The 16620-nt window shown below is 36.2% G+C and overlaps 1 protein-coding gene across 1 annotated transcript in view; it reads right to left on the reverse strand.

Moving 5' to 3' along the window:
• SH3BGRL (SH3 domain binding glutamate rich protein like) overlaps positions 1-15630 on the reverse strand; it is an 88208-nt gene extending 72578 nt beyond the window's left edge. The window contains exon 1 of the mRNA XM_066249883.1: positions 15373-15630. Coding sequence (XP_066105980.1) covers positions 15373-15417 — 45 coding nt within the window. The 5' untranslated portion in view covers positions 15418-15630. The remainder of the gene's footprint in view (positions 1-15372) is intronic.
• Positions 15631-16620: the final 990 nt, after the last annotated feature.

Raw genomic sequence — 16620 nt, forward strand, 5'->3', positions numbered from 1 at the left:
ACTTTAATTTAGAAATGTGAATGCCACAAGTAGCATTATTAGCCTATTTTCCAGAGTTGCAGGCCCTAAATAATATTTAATACTTTTCTTCTTTCATAAAATATGTCTCCTTCAGGATACAACTTTGTTATTAAACATCACAGTCGACTAACTGCGAATCACAGTGCAATCTTTCAAAGACATAGAAAGAAAAAACAGAAAAGAAGGGGGAGAGAGAGGGAGGAAGAAAAAGAGAGAGAGAGAGAACACAAACATAAGAGCCCACAATATTTCTCCTTAAGAGAAGAATTATTTTCAATGAAAAAAAGAATAATAAGTAGGATACTATTCTGGGACAATACTAGGGTTTCGAACAAAACAAGAAGCTGAAGTTCTCTTGAAAACTAATTTTGGACTTCTAAAAACAAACAGAAAATCCTATTTTATTAAAAAAAAATAGAGAGGCCATTTTGCATTAACAGTTTCTTTTTTTTTTTTTTTTTTTTGTATTTTTCTGAAGCTGGAAACGGGGAGAGACAGACAGACTCCCGCATGCACCCGACCGGGATCCACCCGGCACGCCCACCAGGGGGCGACGCTCTGCCCCTCCGGGGCGTCGCTCTGTTGCGACCAGAGCCACTCCAGCGCCTGGGGCAGAGGCCAAGGAGCTATCCCCAGCGCCCAGGCCATCTTTGCTCCAATGGAGCCTCACTGCGGGAGGGGAAGAGAGAGACAGAGAGGAAGGAGAGGGGGAGGGGTGGAGAAGTAGATGGGCGTTTCTCCTGTGTGCCCTGGCCGGGAATCGAACCCAGGACTTCTGCACGCCAGGCCGACGCTCTACCACTGAGCCAACCGGACAGGGCTGCATTAACAGTTTCAACAAGTTATTTTGGACTCCTGATAAAAAAAAATTTTTTTTCAAAGTAACCCAAATACCTGCTCTCAATCACATTTTTAAAAATCTAAGTAAGATTCTTTGGAAGTAGGGATAAGGTCATTTCTTCTATTTTACAGAGGGGAAATAACATAAAGATTAACATATTACCTTAAGGCCTTTGTTCTCCAATCCAGGACCCCCTGGTTAACTAGTATACTAACAAAGGAAAAGAGTCCAAACAAATTACTATTACACAATATTTAAAAGTCACAGCCTTCCATTCAGAGTTCTAAATCAGCTGTGTTTTTTCCACAACAGCAAGCAGTACAATTCATAATTTCACAACAAAATACTTTTCTGGAAATTGAAACTTTTAAATGCATTACATTAGGTCTTATATCAGCAATACTATAGGATTTTCTTCATTAAAACATCATCATGTATCATAAATAAACACTGCCAAATACTTAGGCTTCAGGGATTTATTGATTTGAAAATGTTAAAAATGCTGATTTTGAGATTAAATTCAATAAATCACAAGTCTCACAAAACAACCCATATATGAGAATATTCCTTTATGGCTTGATCTCAGTGTGTATGATATATAAATATGAACAATACCCACCATGCTTCCTAAAAAAGAAAATGAGCAAAAGAGAAAAAAATCACCAGACCTATTTCAAGCTTTCCAAATCAAGGCAGGTTGTAAACTCTTTCAGGACAAAGATCTTGTCCAGAGTTGAACATTTTATCAGCAGATAGTTAGCAGATATATATTAAATTGATAACTGATATATTTCTACATATTGTATCATGTCTTACTTCCTTTGCTTCCATGGTTTCAAAAATCCAACGTTCCTCTACACTACACAAGAAGAAGTAAGAAACGATCCTCCATTAGTCACCCAGATTTCCACAACCTTAGTTCCAGAGTCTAGGACAACAAGTAATCGAAAGTAGTACTGCAGCATATTACCAAGGGAGGTTGTCTATTTCCTTCTTTGGAGAGTTTACTAAAAGAAAATTGATAACAATCTTTCTGGGACAGTTCACAGGCAGTGCTTAGGTGGACGGACTGAATGACCTCCTGTGATCCCTTCTAGCCAGACGCTTCTGATATTTTATTTTCAGTATGTTTGATGCTGACTGAAATGAAAATGACCAAAAGTTGTTGTTGGTTTTTTGTTTTGTTTTGTTTTGTTTTTTGCAATGGATAAGGGACTTCCAGCATTATACTCTAGGTTTCTTAATAACAAGTGACATTAATCACAATAAAGATTAATTTTTCCATGCCCTCTCAATCTAAACATAGTTGTTTTAGTTTAATAAAGCACCAATATGAAAATCTGAAAGCCATCATGCTATTTTAAGAATAACAATTTGGAAAAAAAAAAAAGAATAACAATTTGGAAGTAAGAGAAAAATTATACATCAGAACAACAGAACCCAACTAGATTTTGATGTTTATAAATTCTTGGTAATGAAGCAACAACTGTTGACAGATCTAAAATGTTTGTGGTGGGAAGAGTTATACATATATTGAAAGGGGAAAGGAAGAGCTAAAATTATCTTTATCTAATTAATGGTGTAAACAGAAAGAGAAATACAGATTACTTCAGAACTCAGCCTCTTTGCCATATGCTTGACCAAAGGCAAACACCTAATAGCTGCCACACAGGAAAGTCTAGCTCAAGAGATCGTCATTAAGTTTAACTGTAGCAGTGGCATGAACTAAACCTAAAATAAATAAAGCACACTGATATGGAGAACTCTGAACCAAGCACTGAAACCATGCCATTGGGAATGCACAGATCCTTGGATGATATGAGAAAAGCTAAGGAGGGCAGGAAGGGAGAAAAATATATAAGATTGCTGGGATGTTATAAATAAAGGAGTTAATAAAGACACTTAAGTGTTCTATAAAGCATAGTTTACACAAAACATCAAGCAAGGTTGATCCCAAAGGTAAAGGAATTACAGAGAAGTCTTAAAGGCATTTTTTCAGACAATGAAAAAGGCGGTTCAGCATGCTTTTTTTTTTCCAGAATCCAAAGATAACTAGTAGAAATAGGCAATGAAACCACAAATCTTTAACTTGGTGTCATCACTGTTACATTTGGCTCTAATCAGAACTGTATAATAATTATGATTGTGAAAAATGTTCAAATATAAGAAGAAAGAGCAAATTGTGTTTACGATCTACTTCCCACAACTTTCTTTAGGAAAATGGCAGGAAAACTGAGTAAAAGTTGAACTGAAGTAATAAAATATTGCTGTTTCCAGATTAGTTATTCAAGGAGGAAATCACTGTCAGCATGACTGAAAGGGGTAGACAAAGTACTTTGGAAAATTTGTTGGGGGGGGGGGCAGGAGATTGATTCCTGTGAGACAGATCATCAATTTGCATGCAAGTAGTCGCTAAGTACTTCTGCCTTTCAGCCCATCATATATGCTTCCTTTATAGCCAACATTATAGCTGAGTCTCCCAAACATACATCCCCAAATTTCCTTCCTTATTCTGGACCAGGGAAGTAGCTGATAATTTAATCCTGGCCCTTTTTTTGGTTTTGAGGACCTCAGTCCAGCCTCTAGGCCAGTGAATGGCAAAAAAATATTTTCTGAATGAATAAATTTGAAGTTTAAAAGAAAGAGAGAGTACCCAGCACAGCCCATAGATTCAGAATTGGAAACGCTTGTCTACATAATTTATTCAAATTGTCCACCCCATGCAAGGCTCTATTTTTTAGCATTTCTGCCAAGTGTTTATATGGTATATGTGTGTATATATACTATTATGCTTGTTCAATTAGAAATACAGCACCCTCTGATCTAGTAGTTAATAATTTAATTTAAAAGTTTATTGATTGATTTGAGAGAAAGAGAAAGAGACATAGACTTGTTCCACCTATATATGCATTCATTGGTTGTTTCTTGTATGTGTCCAGACCACAGACCGAACCCACAACTTTAGTGTATCAGTACAGCACTTGACCCAACTGAGCTACCTGGCCAGGGCCTAGAATTTAATAATTTAATTTATATAGAATCCCAAATTCTAATTTGTTTCATTTCTCTCTCACTGTATTTTTCTTTTTCCTGAATTGTATTCAACAAATCCCAAGTCAGCCCAGAAATCTTAAATAGGCTATCTGCCTATTGAACTGCCAATCCTATACTCGTTCTATACTCTTGGAAACTGGATTAAGGTTAGGGGAGGGGTGGCCCTGGCCTGTTGGCTCAATGGTAGAGCATCAGCCCAGCATGTGGAAGTTCCAGGTTTGATTCCGGCCAGGGGACAGAGGTGAAGTGCCCATCTGCTTCTCCACCCTTTCCACCCTCCTTTCTCTCTATCTCTCTCTTCCCCTCCCACAGCCAAGGTTCCATTGGATCAAAGTTGGCCCAGGCGCTGAGGATAGCTCCATGGCCTCTGCCTCAGGTGCTGGAATGGCTCTGGTTGCAACAGAGCAATGCCCTGGATGGGCAGAGCATCACTTCCTAGTGGGCAAGCCGGGTGGATCCCAGTCAGGCACATGCTGGAGTCTGTCTCTCTGCCACCTCACTTCAGAAAAATAAATAAAATATAAAAAAGGTTAGGGGTAGGGGACTGAATGTAAAAGTTTAAATTAAAAAATATATATTGGTTGTACTTTTTTATGACTAAAATAATCCATCTCATAGCAAGTTAGAACACTATTTTCTAAACCATCAAACTGGTCTTTACTGAAATTTGACAACTAAGAAATAAAATTGTCCAGCTGTTCTTTATAATTTCTAAAAGAAATTTAACTTTCTGGCATATTCTCTTATATGGACAATTTAAATTTACTGTTAAAGATAAAGACATGTTTCTACATTGGTCAACACATACTTTATAGGATTTTATTTCTAACTGAAATTAGAAAAGGCTCTTGTGCTCTAAAGACAATGTTGTCTTAAGTAATTTGTATTTGTCTTGATAAGATATCCATTGGCCATTTTCAGATATAAATCATAAAGATGGCCATTTGGTCTCATTGTTTTCTAATCACAAATATTCATCTTCTCTTTGTGTCATAATTTGTAAAATACTGGTTTTAGAATATTGAAGCCACTAGTCATTGATTTAAAGTTAATTCTACAGTGAAATTTAAAAAAATGAACAATGTTCTGATAAATATATGCTGGGAAAACTGAGCAAATTTTTCAAGGCATAATTCTAGTTCACTTAGTTGTGTTGTTTTTTAATAGCTCTATAATAATTTCATTTTCTTTTCAACTATGTTCCTTCTTCTTTGCTATTACCAAGCTACTCAAATACACTGCTTACAAAAATTAGGGTATCAGGGAACATGCAGATACTCCAGTATTTTCAGCCTTTTGTACAGTGAATTTTCACCAGTGAAATAAAAGTTGGTTTTGCATCTCATTTGCATAATCAAACAACTTTCTTTGACTTGTCGTTTGCTTTTGATATTCTTGTTTAATTAGAAAAAGTAAATGCTTTTTTATCACTTCATATTCATTTTGAAATATCCCTTAATTTTTGTGAGCAGTATATTAGTCTATATACTCATCTGTCGCTCACTATACACTGCATTTCTTAACACCTTCCTATCAGGTTGCTATCCTCATTATTTCACTGAAAATCCTATTTCCAAGATCGCTAGTAATTTCCTTATTTTGAATTCAATGACATTTTTAAGTCAGTTTTTATGATTTCTATATAGCATCAGCAACATTTTTCACCTTCCTTGAAAACATTCCCCTACCCATTTCCATTAAAGAATGCCACTCTGATGTCTCAGTGAATCCTCTTCTTCCCTTACCCACCTACTTCCTTTCAGATCATCTTAAATGTAAAAATTCACCAGGGCCCTGTCCTTATTCACATCCCTCTTCTCATCTCACTCTATAATTCCTCCCTCCAAAGTGAGCTCATACTTTATGTTTTTAGGTAACTCTTTGTGAGTGACTCTCAAATCAACTCTTCAGCTACCATTTTTCCCAAGTTCTAGCCACATATTGCCCACTAGCAACTGAACATCTCTATTTGAATGACTTGCTTCAACTTGAATTTAAATAAGTCATCCATTTATGCATCACAAATATTAATTTAGAAGCTTACTATGTATAAGCGTATTCTGAGCAGTAAGAAGTTCATGGTCTGTTGGAGAAGATAGATAAGTTGTTGTTGATATCTTAGTTGAATTTTGAAACAGTACTATTCCAAAGTAGATCTCTACAAAGTATCTTAAATTTCAACACCCATTTATATGAGAAGTTAAAAGCTAGGACATTAACGGTGGAAATATTGACCTGACCTCAAAATCTCTTCCTTTTATGTATGTGACTTACAATTACTGTGATAGAAAGAATCCCTAAAGCTTTAGAAAATGTTCAGAAGAAAAATTTTAATTAAAATTTAATACTGTTATATACACTTTTTGTCTTTTTTAACATATAATATTGCATAGAGTAAGTGCTCATCTTCAATCATATGAAATAAAAATTGCTACGCAGCCTGACTGGTGGTAGCACAGTGGATAGAGTGTATTGACCTTGGACACTGAGGTCCTTGGTTCAAAACCCCAAGGTCACCAGCTTGAGTGTAAGGTTGCCGGCTTGAGCACGAGATCATTGACATGATCCCAAGGTCACTGGTTTGAGCCCTAAGGTTGCTGGCTTGAAGCCCAAAATCGCTGACTTGGGCAAAGGGTCACTGGCTCAGTTGGAGCTCCCTAGTCAAAGCACATGAGAAAGCAATCAATGAAAACTAAGGTGCCACAACTACCAGTTGATGCTTCTTATATCTCTCCCTTCCTGTCTCTCTCTCTCTTACACACTTTAAAAAATCAGATAAATTCAAAATCTGGTATAAAATTGGCTTCATTATGGAACTTGTCACATTTCATACTTACTCCCATTAAAATTCACAAGGTGTTGTCTTGTTAGCTGGCTAACTCTCTATATCACTACCACTACCCCTAATTGTCCTCTCAACCATGTTCAGAGTATTTGAGTAAAATTCACTAAAATCTTTATTTAAGATTTTTTTTTATCTTTTTTTTTTTTTTTTTTTGAAGCTGGAAACAGGGAGAGACAGTCAGACAGACTCCCGCATGCGCCCGACCGGGATCCACCCGGCACGCCCACCAGGGGCTACGCTCTGCCCACCAGGGGGCGATGCTCTGCCCATCCTGGGCGCCGCCATGTTGCGACCAGAGCCACTCTAGCGCCTGAGGCAGAGGCCACAGAGCCATCCCCAGCGCCCGGGCCATCTTTGCTCCAATGGAGCCTTGGCTGCGGGAGGGGAAGAGAGAGACAGAGAGGAAAGCGTGGCGGAGGGGTGGAGAAGCAAATGGGCGCTTCTCCTGTGTGCCCTGGCCGGGAATCGAACCCGGGTCCTCCGCACGCTAGGCCGACGCTCTACCGCTGAGCCAACCGGCCAGGGCTATTTAAGATTTTTTTAAAGTAGGAATTCATTGAAAAACTTTTAACCCAACCATGGTTTCTTTTGATTTCCAAGTATTATTTCATGCATAAGACCAATTAGTTTTAGTTTCTGAAAGTGTGATATCAGATTCCATAATTTTCAGTAATAAAGTTCCAAAAAACACTCGTAGAAACTTTCTTTTATTAAAATCTTCATTTATGTCATTTACATTCTGTTTGTAAGGGTGATGAGCAGCAAAGAAAGGTTTAGTGACCTACTCAAATCACACAGGCAACAGCAGCTGATAATGTATACATCACCCTAAAGCTACTACGTGCTCTAGCTAAAAGCTTAAGAGCCCTTCCAAAAACAATTTGTCTATCTACTTTTAAACTGCCTTATACAAAGTGATTTTCTTATATTGGTATAAAGGTACATGTTCTGCATTATAACTAATACAGTATAGCATACATATACTGAGCTATTATGACTTTGATTTTCTGCTCTGAGGAGCTATAAATTCCTTTTTATATAAATTTTTATTAATTTTAATGAGGTAACATTAATAAATCAAGGTACATATGTTCAAAAACATATTCAGGTTATCTTGTCATTTAATTATGTTGCATACTCATCACCCAAAGTCAAATTGTCCTCTGTCACTTTCTATCTAGTTTTCTTTGTGCCTCTCCCTTCCCCCACTCCATCCCTCACCTCTCCCTCCCCCCCCCCCAACCACCACACTCTTGTCCATGCCTCTTAGTCTCATTTTTATGTCCCACCTATGTATGGAATCATCATGCAGTTCTTAGTTTTTTTCTGATTTACTTATTTCACTCTATAAATTTTTTACATGATGTAACAAGCCACTGGAATTATTCTTGGTACTATTATACACAAATTAATGAGAAGTATTATTTTATAATTTTACAAGTTCATCAGAAAAGCAATTTTTCAATGAATTTTAAATTAGTTACACAGCTACATTCAATTGAGTAATTAATGAATATCAATTAGTAGTTAAAAATAACATAGGGGTTAGGATCATGGTCTTCAGAAACAGATAAACTGGGGGTGCTTTGCTAACTTTCTGACATTAGTAGTTCTTTGAACTTGTATTCTCTTCTTAAAAGTTGGCAAAATAAGAGTACTGAATTCATTGAGTTCTCACACAAAATGATATAATATATATAAAGTTCCTACCACAATCTCTGGCATATTTTTAACTGCTTAATGAGTAATAGCTCTTATTATTAACAACTAAAGCTGACAAATTACTTGGCATGAGAAATTAAAGTGAGATGATAGATATATCATACTTTTAACATATTAAGTCATTACTTATGCTCATCTTCTTTCTAAATTAAGTTTATAGTATCACACTGGACTGAGTCATTTCTGATATCATACTGCTACTATTAAATATATATTTACTGTTACAATTTTAACATTGAAAAATACACTGCACTTTGATAAAGCAATTGGCTGAATAATAGTGGTGAAATAGATTTAAAAACTTTGGTTTTTTGTGACAGAGACAAAGAGAAAGAGAGACAGAGAGAAGGACAGATAAGAACAGACAGACAGGAAGGGAAAGGCATGAGAAGCATCAATTCTTCATTGCAGCACATTAGTTGTTCACTGATTGCTTTCTCATATGTGCCTTGACCAGGGGGCTACAGGAGAACAAGTGACCCCTTGCTCAAGCCAGTGACCTTGGGCTCAAGTCAGTGACCATAGAGTCATGTCTATGATCCCACACTCAAGCCTAAGACCCCATGCTCAATCCGGTGAGCCCACACGCAAGCCAATGACCTTGTGGTTTCGAAACTGTGTCCTCTGTGTCCCATTCCAGTGCTCTAACCACTGCGCAACCATTGGGTGAGGTCAAAAAAATTTTTATTTTATGTTGGCACTGTTAACTGAGATTAATATTCTCTGGAGTTTAAAAGGTGAAGTTCTCTTTGTCTTGACTCACTGTTGGAAATTCCCTAAGCAAAAATGTTTGCCCCCACTCTAACTTTTTGATAGTGTCTCATTTCCAGAAAGAACTAAGCCAAAGGGACCAAACTCAAAGAATCATAAAAAAACGAAAAGCCATAAATTACAATAAGTTGGTCTATAGCCTCAAAAAGATAATTTTCTGGAAGAGACTCAAAGATATAAAAGTTCAATATGTGAAACAAAGTCTATTGAAAAATGAGCCTTTGGTTAAGCAATTCACACACACACACACACACACATATATATATATACTGGAATTATTCTTGGTATTATTATAGACCAATTTATTGAGAAGTATTATTTTATAATTTTACAAGTTCCTCAGAAAAGCAATTTTGCAATGAATTTTAAATTAGTTACACAGCTACATTCATTTCACTAATTAATGAATACCCATTAGTAGTTAAAAATCTCATATATATATATTAAATTTTATATATATATAAATATATATATAAAATTTTATATATATATATATATAAATTGTACATGGAAATGTTGCTTCTAAACTTCCTATCTTCCCTAATCTCACCTAATTCTCAGGCAGATTATGAATACAGACACAGTTGCTTGGTTAATCAACATCAGTCTTTTTCTTTCTTTGCAAAAATCATATCATCTTAAATGACAATTATAGATTCCTAATCACTTGATAAGATTTTAATGTACTATTGACGTAATCTCTGTTTGATACCCATACACTAAGGGGATGTGTGAACAAAACAGTGTTTAGGAGTGAATTCTGGAATCAGAACAATCTGAGTTCTAATCCCAGTTCTGCCATTTGTAACTCTTTGATATTAAGCAATGTACCTAATGTTTTTGGGTCTTAGACATACCCTCTCCAGTAACATGACAAGAATCTAATAGTAACACTTTCCTCACAGTGTTAATATGAAGATAAAAGTAATTGAGATAATGTATGTAAAGCACAGGGCACAGTGCCCTGATGCATATGATGAATAAATAAATATTAATCTTTACTATTATTAGAGTTAAATCTTGATTAATCATGTTAATGGAAAGGTAATAAAACAAAAAAAATCTAGCAGCACTGACACTGAATAACTTTAAATATACAATCTTTGAAATGTCATGATATTTTCAAACTTATATTTAATTTTTGCCTGATGTCTGGCAATCTATAACACTTCAGACTAACTAATGAAGCCAAAATGTAAGGGACTGGGCTAGAAAATAATACCTTTGTTTTGAATTCTTCCCTACTGGCCAAATGTATGAAGTCAGTTTTGCTTCTCATATTGCTAAAACCTGTCATCATAAATGAGTTGCTCCTTTTCTTTAAATGTACAATTTGTTTAATCTTGGTATGGATTGGAGGAAGTAATTAAGTACCAGGTTTAAATTTTCTTCTGGTAAACTGCAAAACAGAACCGAAAGAAAACAGATTGTCTGATAGTCACCAACAGATTCTCAATCTGTTTAATTTTATTAGTAAGAAATAAAATAAAACATTCACCTTTGATAATTCAATTAAATCAGAAAATATTCCTGTAAAAGGTATATGTTTGATTGCACAATATATATTTTTGAAAAGAATTTAAAGATGAATACATATAATTAGAACATGTGACCTGAATTTATGTGTGAGGTTTCCATTTATTTTTTTCCAGGCCAACCCAAGGCAAGGACTGACTTAAGGTTTATCGAGAAAAACTCTTCCTTAACAAAGTAATTAGTCTTTGAGCTAGACATAAATCTACTTTATTCTCCTTTACTACCACATTTTGATTCTTTTACTAAGTTCCACAATACATTCTTTCCTAAAACCATTTGAATTTAAGTATCTTTCTAAATGCCCAACAATCGTCATCATTGATAACTGTGTTTCCCAAGTCCCTATAAATTGGGCCAAAGTATTCTAAAGGCTTTATCATTGCTGTAAAATTTAGGAAATCAGTCACCAAATAGAGGGCACCAAGCAGAAGGTGCTGATCTTGAGCTCTTGCATTTGCCATGTAAAAGTTGCCCATTTTCCAGGACATCCAAATGCATGTCCAAACAGTCATCTGATGAACAATTTCTGATTTTGCTCTTCTAAGTAGTTTATGAATAGCTTTAAACAGCATTTAATGAAACCTTAAAGGCTATGACAAAGACCACTGTATACATCAAATCAATGTTTAATTTGTAAATACAGAGACAGATAAGCAAAAATACTATGTCACCTAAGATGCAACTAATTGAGAATTATATAGATGAAGAAATATGTCTCATTACTCTATAGCCATATTATGTGAATGAAAAAAATACTGCATCTAGTTGTTCATTCATTTGCTATCACAAATATTCATTTTACTCACTTGTTTTATAACATGTGCACTAAATACTACTATAGGAAAGAAAGTATACTTCATTTGCTAAATGCTTTAGCAATGTATATGCTTTAGCAGTCAAAAATATATGCTTTATCAGTCATAAAAGAGATCATTTTACAAAAGTTATTCTATAAATAAAACTCTCAGAAATCATCTATCTACTACAGCTTTAAATTTTCTACCCAAACACACCTAGAGTGCATAAAGGCCACAAAATGGAGATCATTACGAATCTAAGGAAAAGAAATATGGAAAGAAAAAAACTCCCAAACCCATTAAAACCAAGCTATTAAAACGCCATTGTTGGCCCTGGCCGGTTGGCTCAGCGGTAGAGCGTCTGCCTGGCATGCAGGGGACCCGGGTTCGATTCCCAGCCAGGGCACATAGGAGAAGCACCCATTTGCTTCTCCACACCCCCCCTCCTTCCTCTCTGTCTCTCTCTTCCCCTCCCGTAGCCAAGGCTCCATTGGAGCAAAGATGGCCCCGGGCGCTGGGGATGGCTCCTTGGCCTCTGCCCCAGGCGCTAGAGTGGCTCTGGTCGTGGCAGAGCAACGCCCCAGAGGGGCAGAGAATCGCCCCCTGGTGGGCAGAGCGTAGCCCCTGGTGGGCGTGCCGGGTGGATCCCGGTCGGGCTCATACGGGAGTCTGTCTGACTGTCTCTCCCCATTTCCAGCTTCAGAAAAATACAAAAAACAAACAAACAAAAAAAAAAAACGCCATTGTTTTTGTTAAAAGTTATTAAGCTATAAAAGCTCTATGCTTACTATTCTTTTCCATTGAATGCAAATTTATAGGGTAAAACAATGTCAAAAAATAAAGCACAGTATATATTGCTGTTATAGCCAATCAAGACATGCATGAACAGTTCTAAACAGGCAAAAATCAATTCCTATAGACAGATAATTTGGGAATTGCATTGCTGCTAAATGGTTTCCATAAAAAGAAACAGTATTAATACCTGAATTTTCATGCTTTACCTATAAAAGATCACTTACAAATGTGCATGTCTTCGCAATATCCCTGGCTTGGAATGAATAGTCACTTTCCCCACTTATTGATATTCATCTGTAGACATACTATGTTCCTTTCAAACTAACTTCTTTTTTCTATTACCCTATATGTATATATCCAGTCAAATGTTCCACTTACAGGACTTATTCCTTTCCATACCTCTCACCTCATGTCCACAATTATCTCCTCAGACACCACTGGGAGGATATATTGCTTAGTGTTTAAAAACATGTTATTTGTATTCATATAACTTGCATTAAATCCAAGCTCTGTGGTTTACTAGTTGTGTGAACATGAGAAAGCTGTTTAACCTTTCTGAGCCTGTATTTTCTTATCTTAAAAATGGAGATAATCATAGTGCTTGATTCATAAGTCTACAAATTGTCAAGAAAAAAGGAGATAGTACCTAATACACTTAAGTGTTTCTACTATCATTATTATGGTTACTATCAAGAAATCCATTACAAAACCCAATATACTTGCTTTCATTCCTAAACTTTTGAGACGTAAGTGTTGTTCCTCCATATTGGGGCAGAAATGAGTACAAGTTTAAAAACTTTTTTTTAATCAGGCTATGATGGAAAGGGCATCTTGAGAAAAGGAAAGAATAAGTTAATATTGTCTTGCAATTCTCATAGAACCTACCTTGCATAATAACATATCTATTATTGGTTATTTTTATGAAAACTACTAGGAAGAGTCAGAAAACAGTCGGAGATTACCAATACAAAACCAAAAACTGTATTTTAAATGTTTTTCAGTGAACTACACTTAAGTTACTTAACAGGAGTATCTTACTTTCTGTAATTGTTGGGTTCTCGTGATGTTTGCTGCAGAATTTCTAAATCATGTTTTAAAAACAACATGGCATCGATGTTGAAGGAAAACCTTTAGTGTTGTAAACTGAAGTATCCCCATTTATAGTACCCCCCACTTATAAAGGATCTCTTCCTGAAGTACACTCACTTTTTATTGTTTTAATATTATTTTAAAATGCCATAAAGTTATAATAAAACAAGGAATTATTTTGGCAATATAGCGATAAAACTTTGATAACAGGTTCATCAAAAGTATTACTGCAACAAAAAGCAAATCTCTAATTACCCATAAATGAATGAAATTGAAACAAAACACAAGTAGCATAGATATTTCTTATTTGCATAGTCTTCAACAATGGAGTCTAAAAATGAACATAATAAGAAACAACAATCATTTTTGAGGCTTTAAGAAACTTAAGGCTTAACACAGAGAGACACAGTGGTTCCTACATGAACAGAAACTCTGAAAGTAGTTTCTCTTGAATCTGCTTTTGGGAAAGGGCTAGAAGAGTGAGAAAGAAAAGAATATATAGTAATATTAAAATTTCCTTTCACCTAAAATGAAACTAACATCCTGATTTGTTCAATCTAATTAAGAGTTTAAGAGTATTAAGCTAGTCTATAAAACTTTCTATCATTGTATTGGACTTGAGACTCTGAGCAACCTAACCTTTAAAATATCAGAATTAATATATATGGAAAAGAATGCAAGACACTCATAAAGCAAGGTTCAAAAGCAATATAATTTTTTTTCAACCTAACCTTGCTCAAAAATGTAAAGTTTTCTATTTCAAAACTATCTAAACAATGGTGGCCAGAGAAGACAAAGTTTAAGGTTCAAAGTTCTTGTGATTTCACACAACCTTCAGTTATACTACAAAACCTCTTAGGGGGCAAATAAACAAACAAAAACATGGAAAAACTACTGCTCTAAAGCTCTGAGGAGGGATGGGGTTTTTACATCCTACATCTGAACCCAAACATCCTCTCTTGCCACTGTTGGCTTTCCTCTTGAATTGTGAAAAACTGACACTTTCATTTATAATGGATATACAATCAGCTTTCAACCTAGTTTATCCTTTTTCTACCCACAGTTACTGAGAATTTGGGATTATAAATTAAATGTATGTAAATTGAGGGGAGAATGTCCTATTATTTGAAGAAGAAGCAACTTCAGTCTACCACTACACAAGAAGCCACACTCCTTAGTTCACTTTCCATTTCCCAACGTATTTTAAGAAGGTAGAAAATGTTAGATGTAAAATCTATGAAGAGAAGCAAAAGTCAAAATAAGGGATAATATGAGGGGAAAGTTAGAGGTCCCTTTTCCTTATTTTTTTTTAAACTCCCAACTTTGTATCATTGTTCCCAACTTCCCTTTCCATTCTGTCTAGGTCCAACAGGTTCTGTATGCTGAAGTGAAACACCCTCTCCTACATGCTAGCAAAATAACTCTGACTATAAGGTATTACTTTCTGGAAATAACTCCAGTGCCTCAGTAGGCCCCCACTCAGTCGCTATCAGTTAGAGCATGTTTAACATCCTTTAAGATGGGCATTACTGACCCTCACCTCAGTTACTAGAGCCCATATGTCAAATGTCCCTCTCTTGAAACTCACCAGTTTGTGATTTTACCTGACGCCTTCCCCTAATCTTAAACTTCCTATTCCACCATCTCACATCTACCAAAACTCAGTAGCTTCCTTTTTCCTTCAAAGAAGAAATGTGGCCCTAACGTCACAAGGCAAACAAAGCAAAACTCCACGGCCAAAATGAAATCGATGCAACAAAGGAAAGAAAAAGAAGAAAGGGGAGGGGGAGCGTCTTCCGAAAAAGAAGCTTCCATAAGAACTTCTGCAATTTAACGGTTCTGGCGCAGCAGAAGACTGGTGTGACGGAAAACAACAAAGGTGGACTCCCCACCCTCCTTACCGCTGTTGAGCCAGAGGAAGATGCAATATACACGCGGATCACCATCCTGACAACAGCTGCTGCGGTTGTTTGGGTCCTGCAAATGGCTGGAGAGCAGCGCAGCAAAGGCTGGAATTGAGCTAAGGGCTGAACAGAAGTTGGAAGAGAAGGGTTGGGGAATGTAAAAGGGGAACTCGCCAGAGCGCCGCCTCCTGCCTTGGTTGCTTTCACTAGGCTCGGAGCTCTGCAGTCCTAGCCCCAAATCCCGGAAGGCAAAGGCCTGTTTGCATCATTTCTAATTTTTTTTAATAGGTAATCTCGAATAGCACCGCGAGATCTGTTGAAAGATTTCTTTTTGACTATTGCCTCCCCGAAAGGAGGGACAGAAGAAAGAAACAGGAAAAAAAAGGAGCTTTTAATTACATTGCATTAGAATGAAGGACTTTTTCCCACGGAGACTAAAAGTTCTGCTTATAACTTCCCGCTCAGAAATGTATGCAAATAAGAAGACAGATATTCCTTGAAAGAGGAAATTGTATATTGAATCAAGAAACTAATAAGAAAGCCCCTGCTCTCAAAACTTTGTGCATTTTAGGACTGCTGTTTATGATGTACTGATTGGTCTGATGTAAGTTGGTAGCAGGAGTTAGGTGCTAAAGGACAGAGCAATGCCACAGAAGGTTTTAAAAAGTTTCAGGTTTCTCTAAACTCAGAAACGGCAGGATTGGGTTTCTTTTTGAGCTTTGCTTTTTGTTAAAATAGGGAATCCTGCTTCTGATTGGCAAACGCAAGAATGAAGGAAAAAAAATGAAAACCGAAAAAGAATTGAAAATACGTGTAAGAAATAAATTAGCTACGTTTTGTTTTGTATTGTTTGTTTATTAACTAGCTGAAGAAAGGGAATTTGGATCCAATGTTGCGGAGATGTTTAAATGGTGAATAGAGAAAACAAATGGTTATTTGTAGCTCTAGGAAAATGAGCTAACAGTTGATGATGTCCAGAGAGGACATCAGACTGTAATTTCAAATGTCCAAATTATGTCAAATGAACAAAATTAAGAAACTTGCAAAATGAGTGGATAGAGAGAGTCAGTCACCTGTCCTAACTTCTTGACTTTCCCTTGGCAGGTTTCCCCCTCTGGTCCAGTGGTTTCATCATCTTTTTTTAGGTTCAATAGTTATAGTTTCCTAACTATTCTCTGTTCAGAGTATTTCTGTTCTTCAATTTATGTGATCCATAGAACAGCCTTGAGAGGTGGATATTATTAC

The sequence above is a fragment of the Saccopteryx bilineata genome, chromosome X (assembly GCF_036850765.1).
Source record: "Saccopteryx bilineata isolate mSacBil1 chromosome X, mSacBil1_pri_phased_curated, whole genome shotgun sequence".
Classification (NCBI taxonomy): Eukaryota; Metazoa; Chordata; class Mammalia; order Chiroptera; family Emballonuridae; genus Saccopteryx; species Saccopteryx bilineata.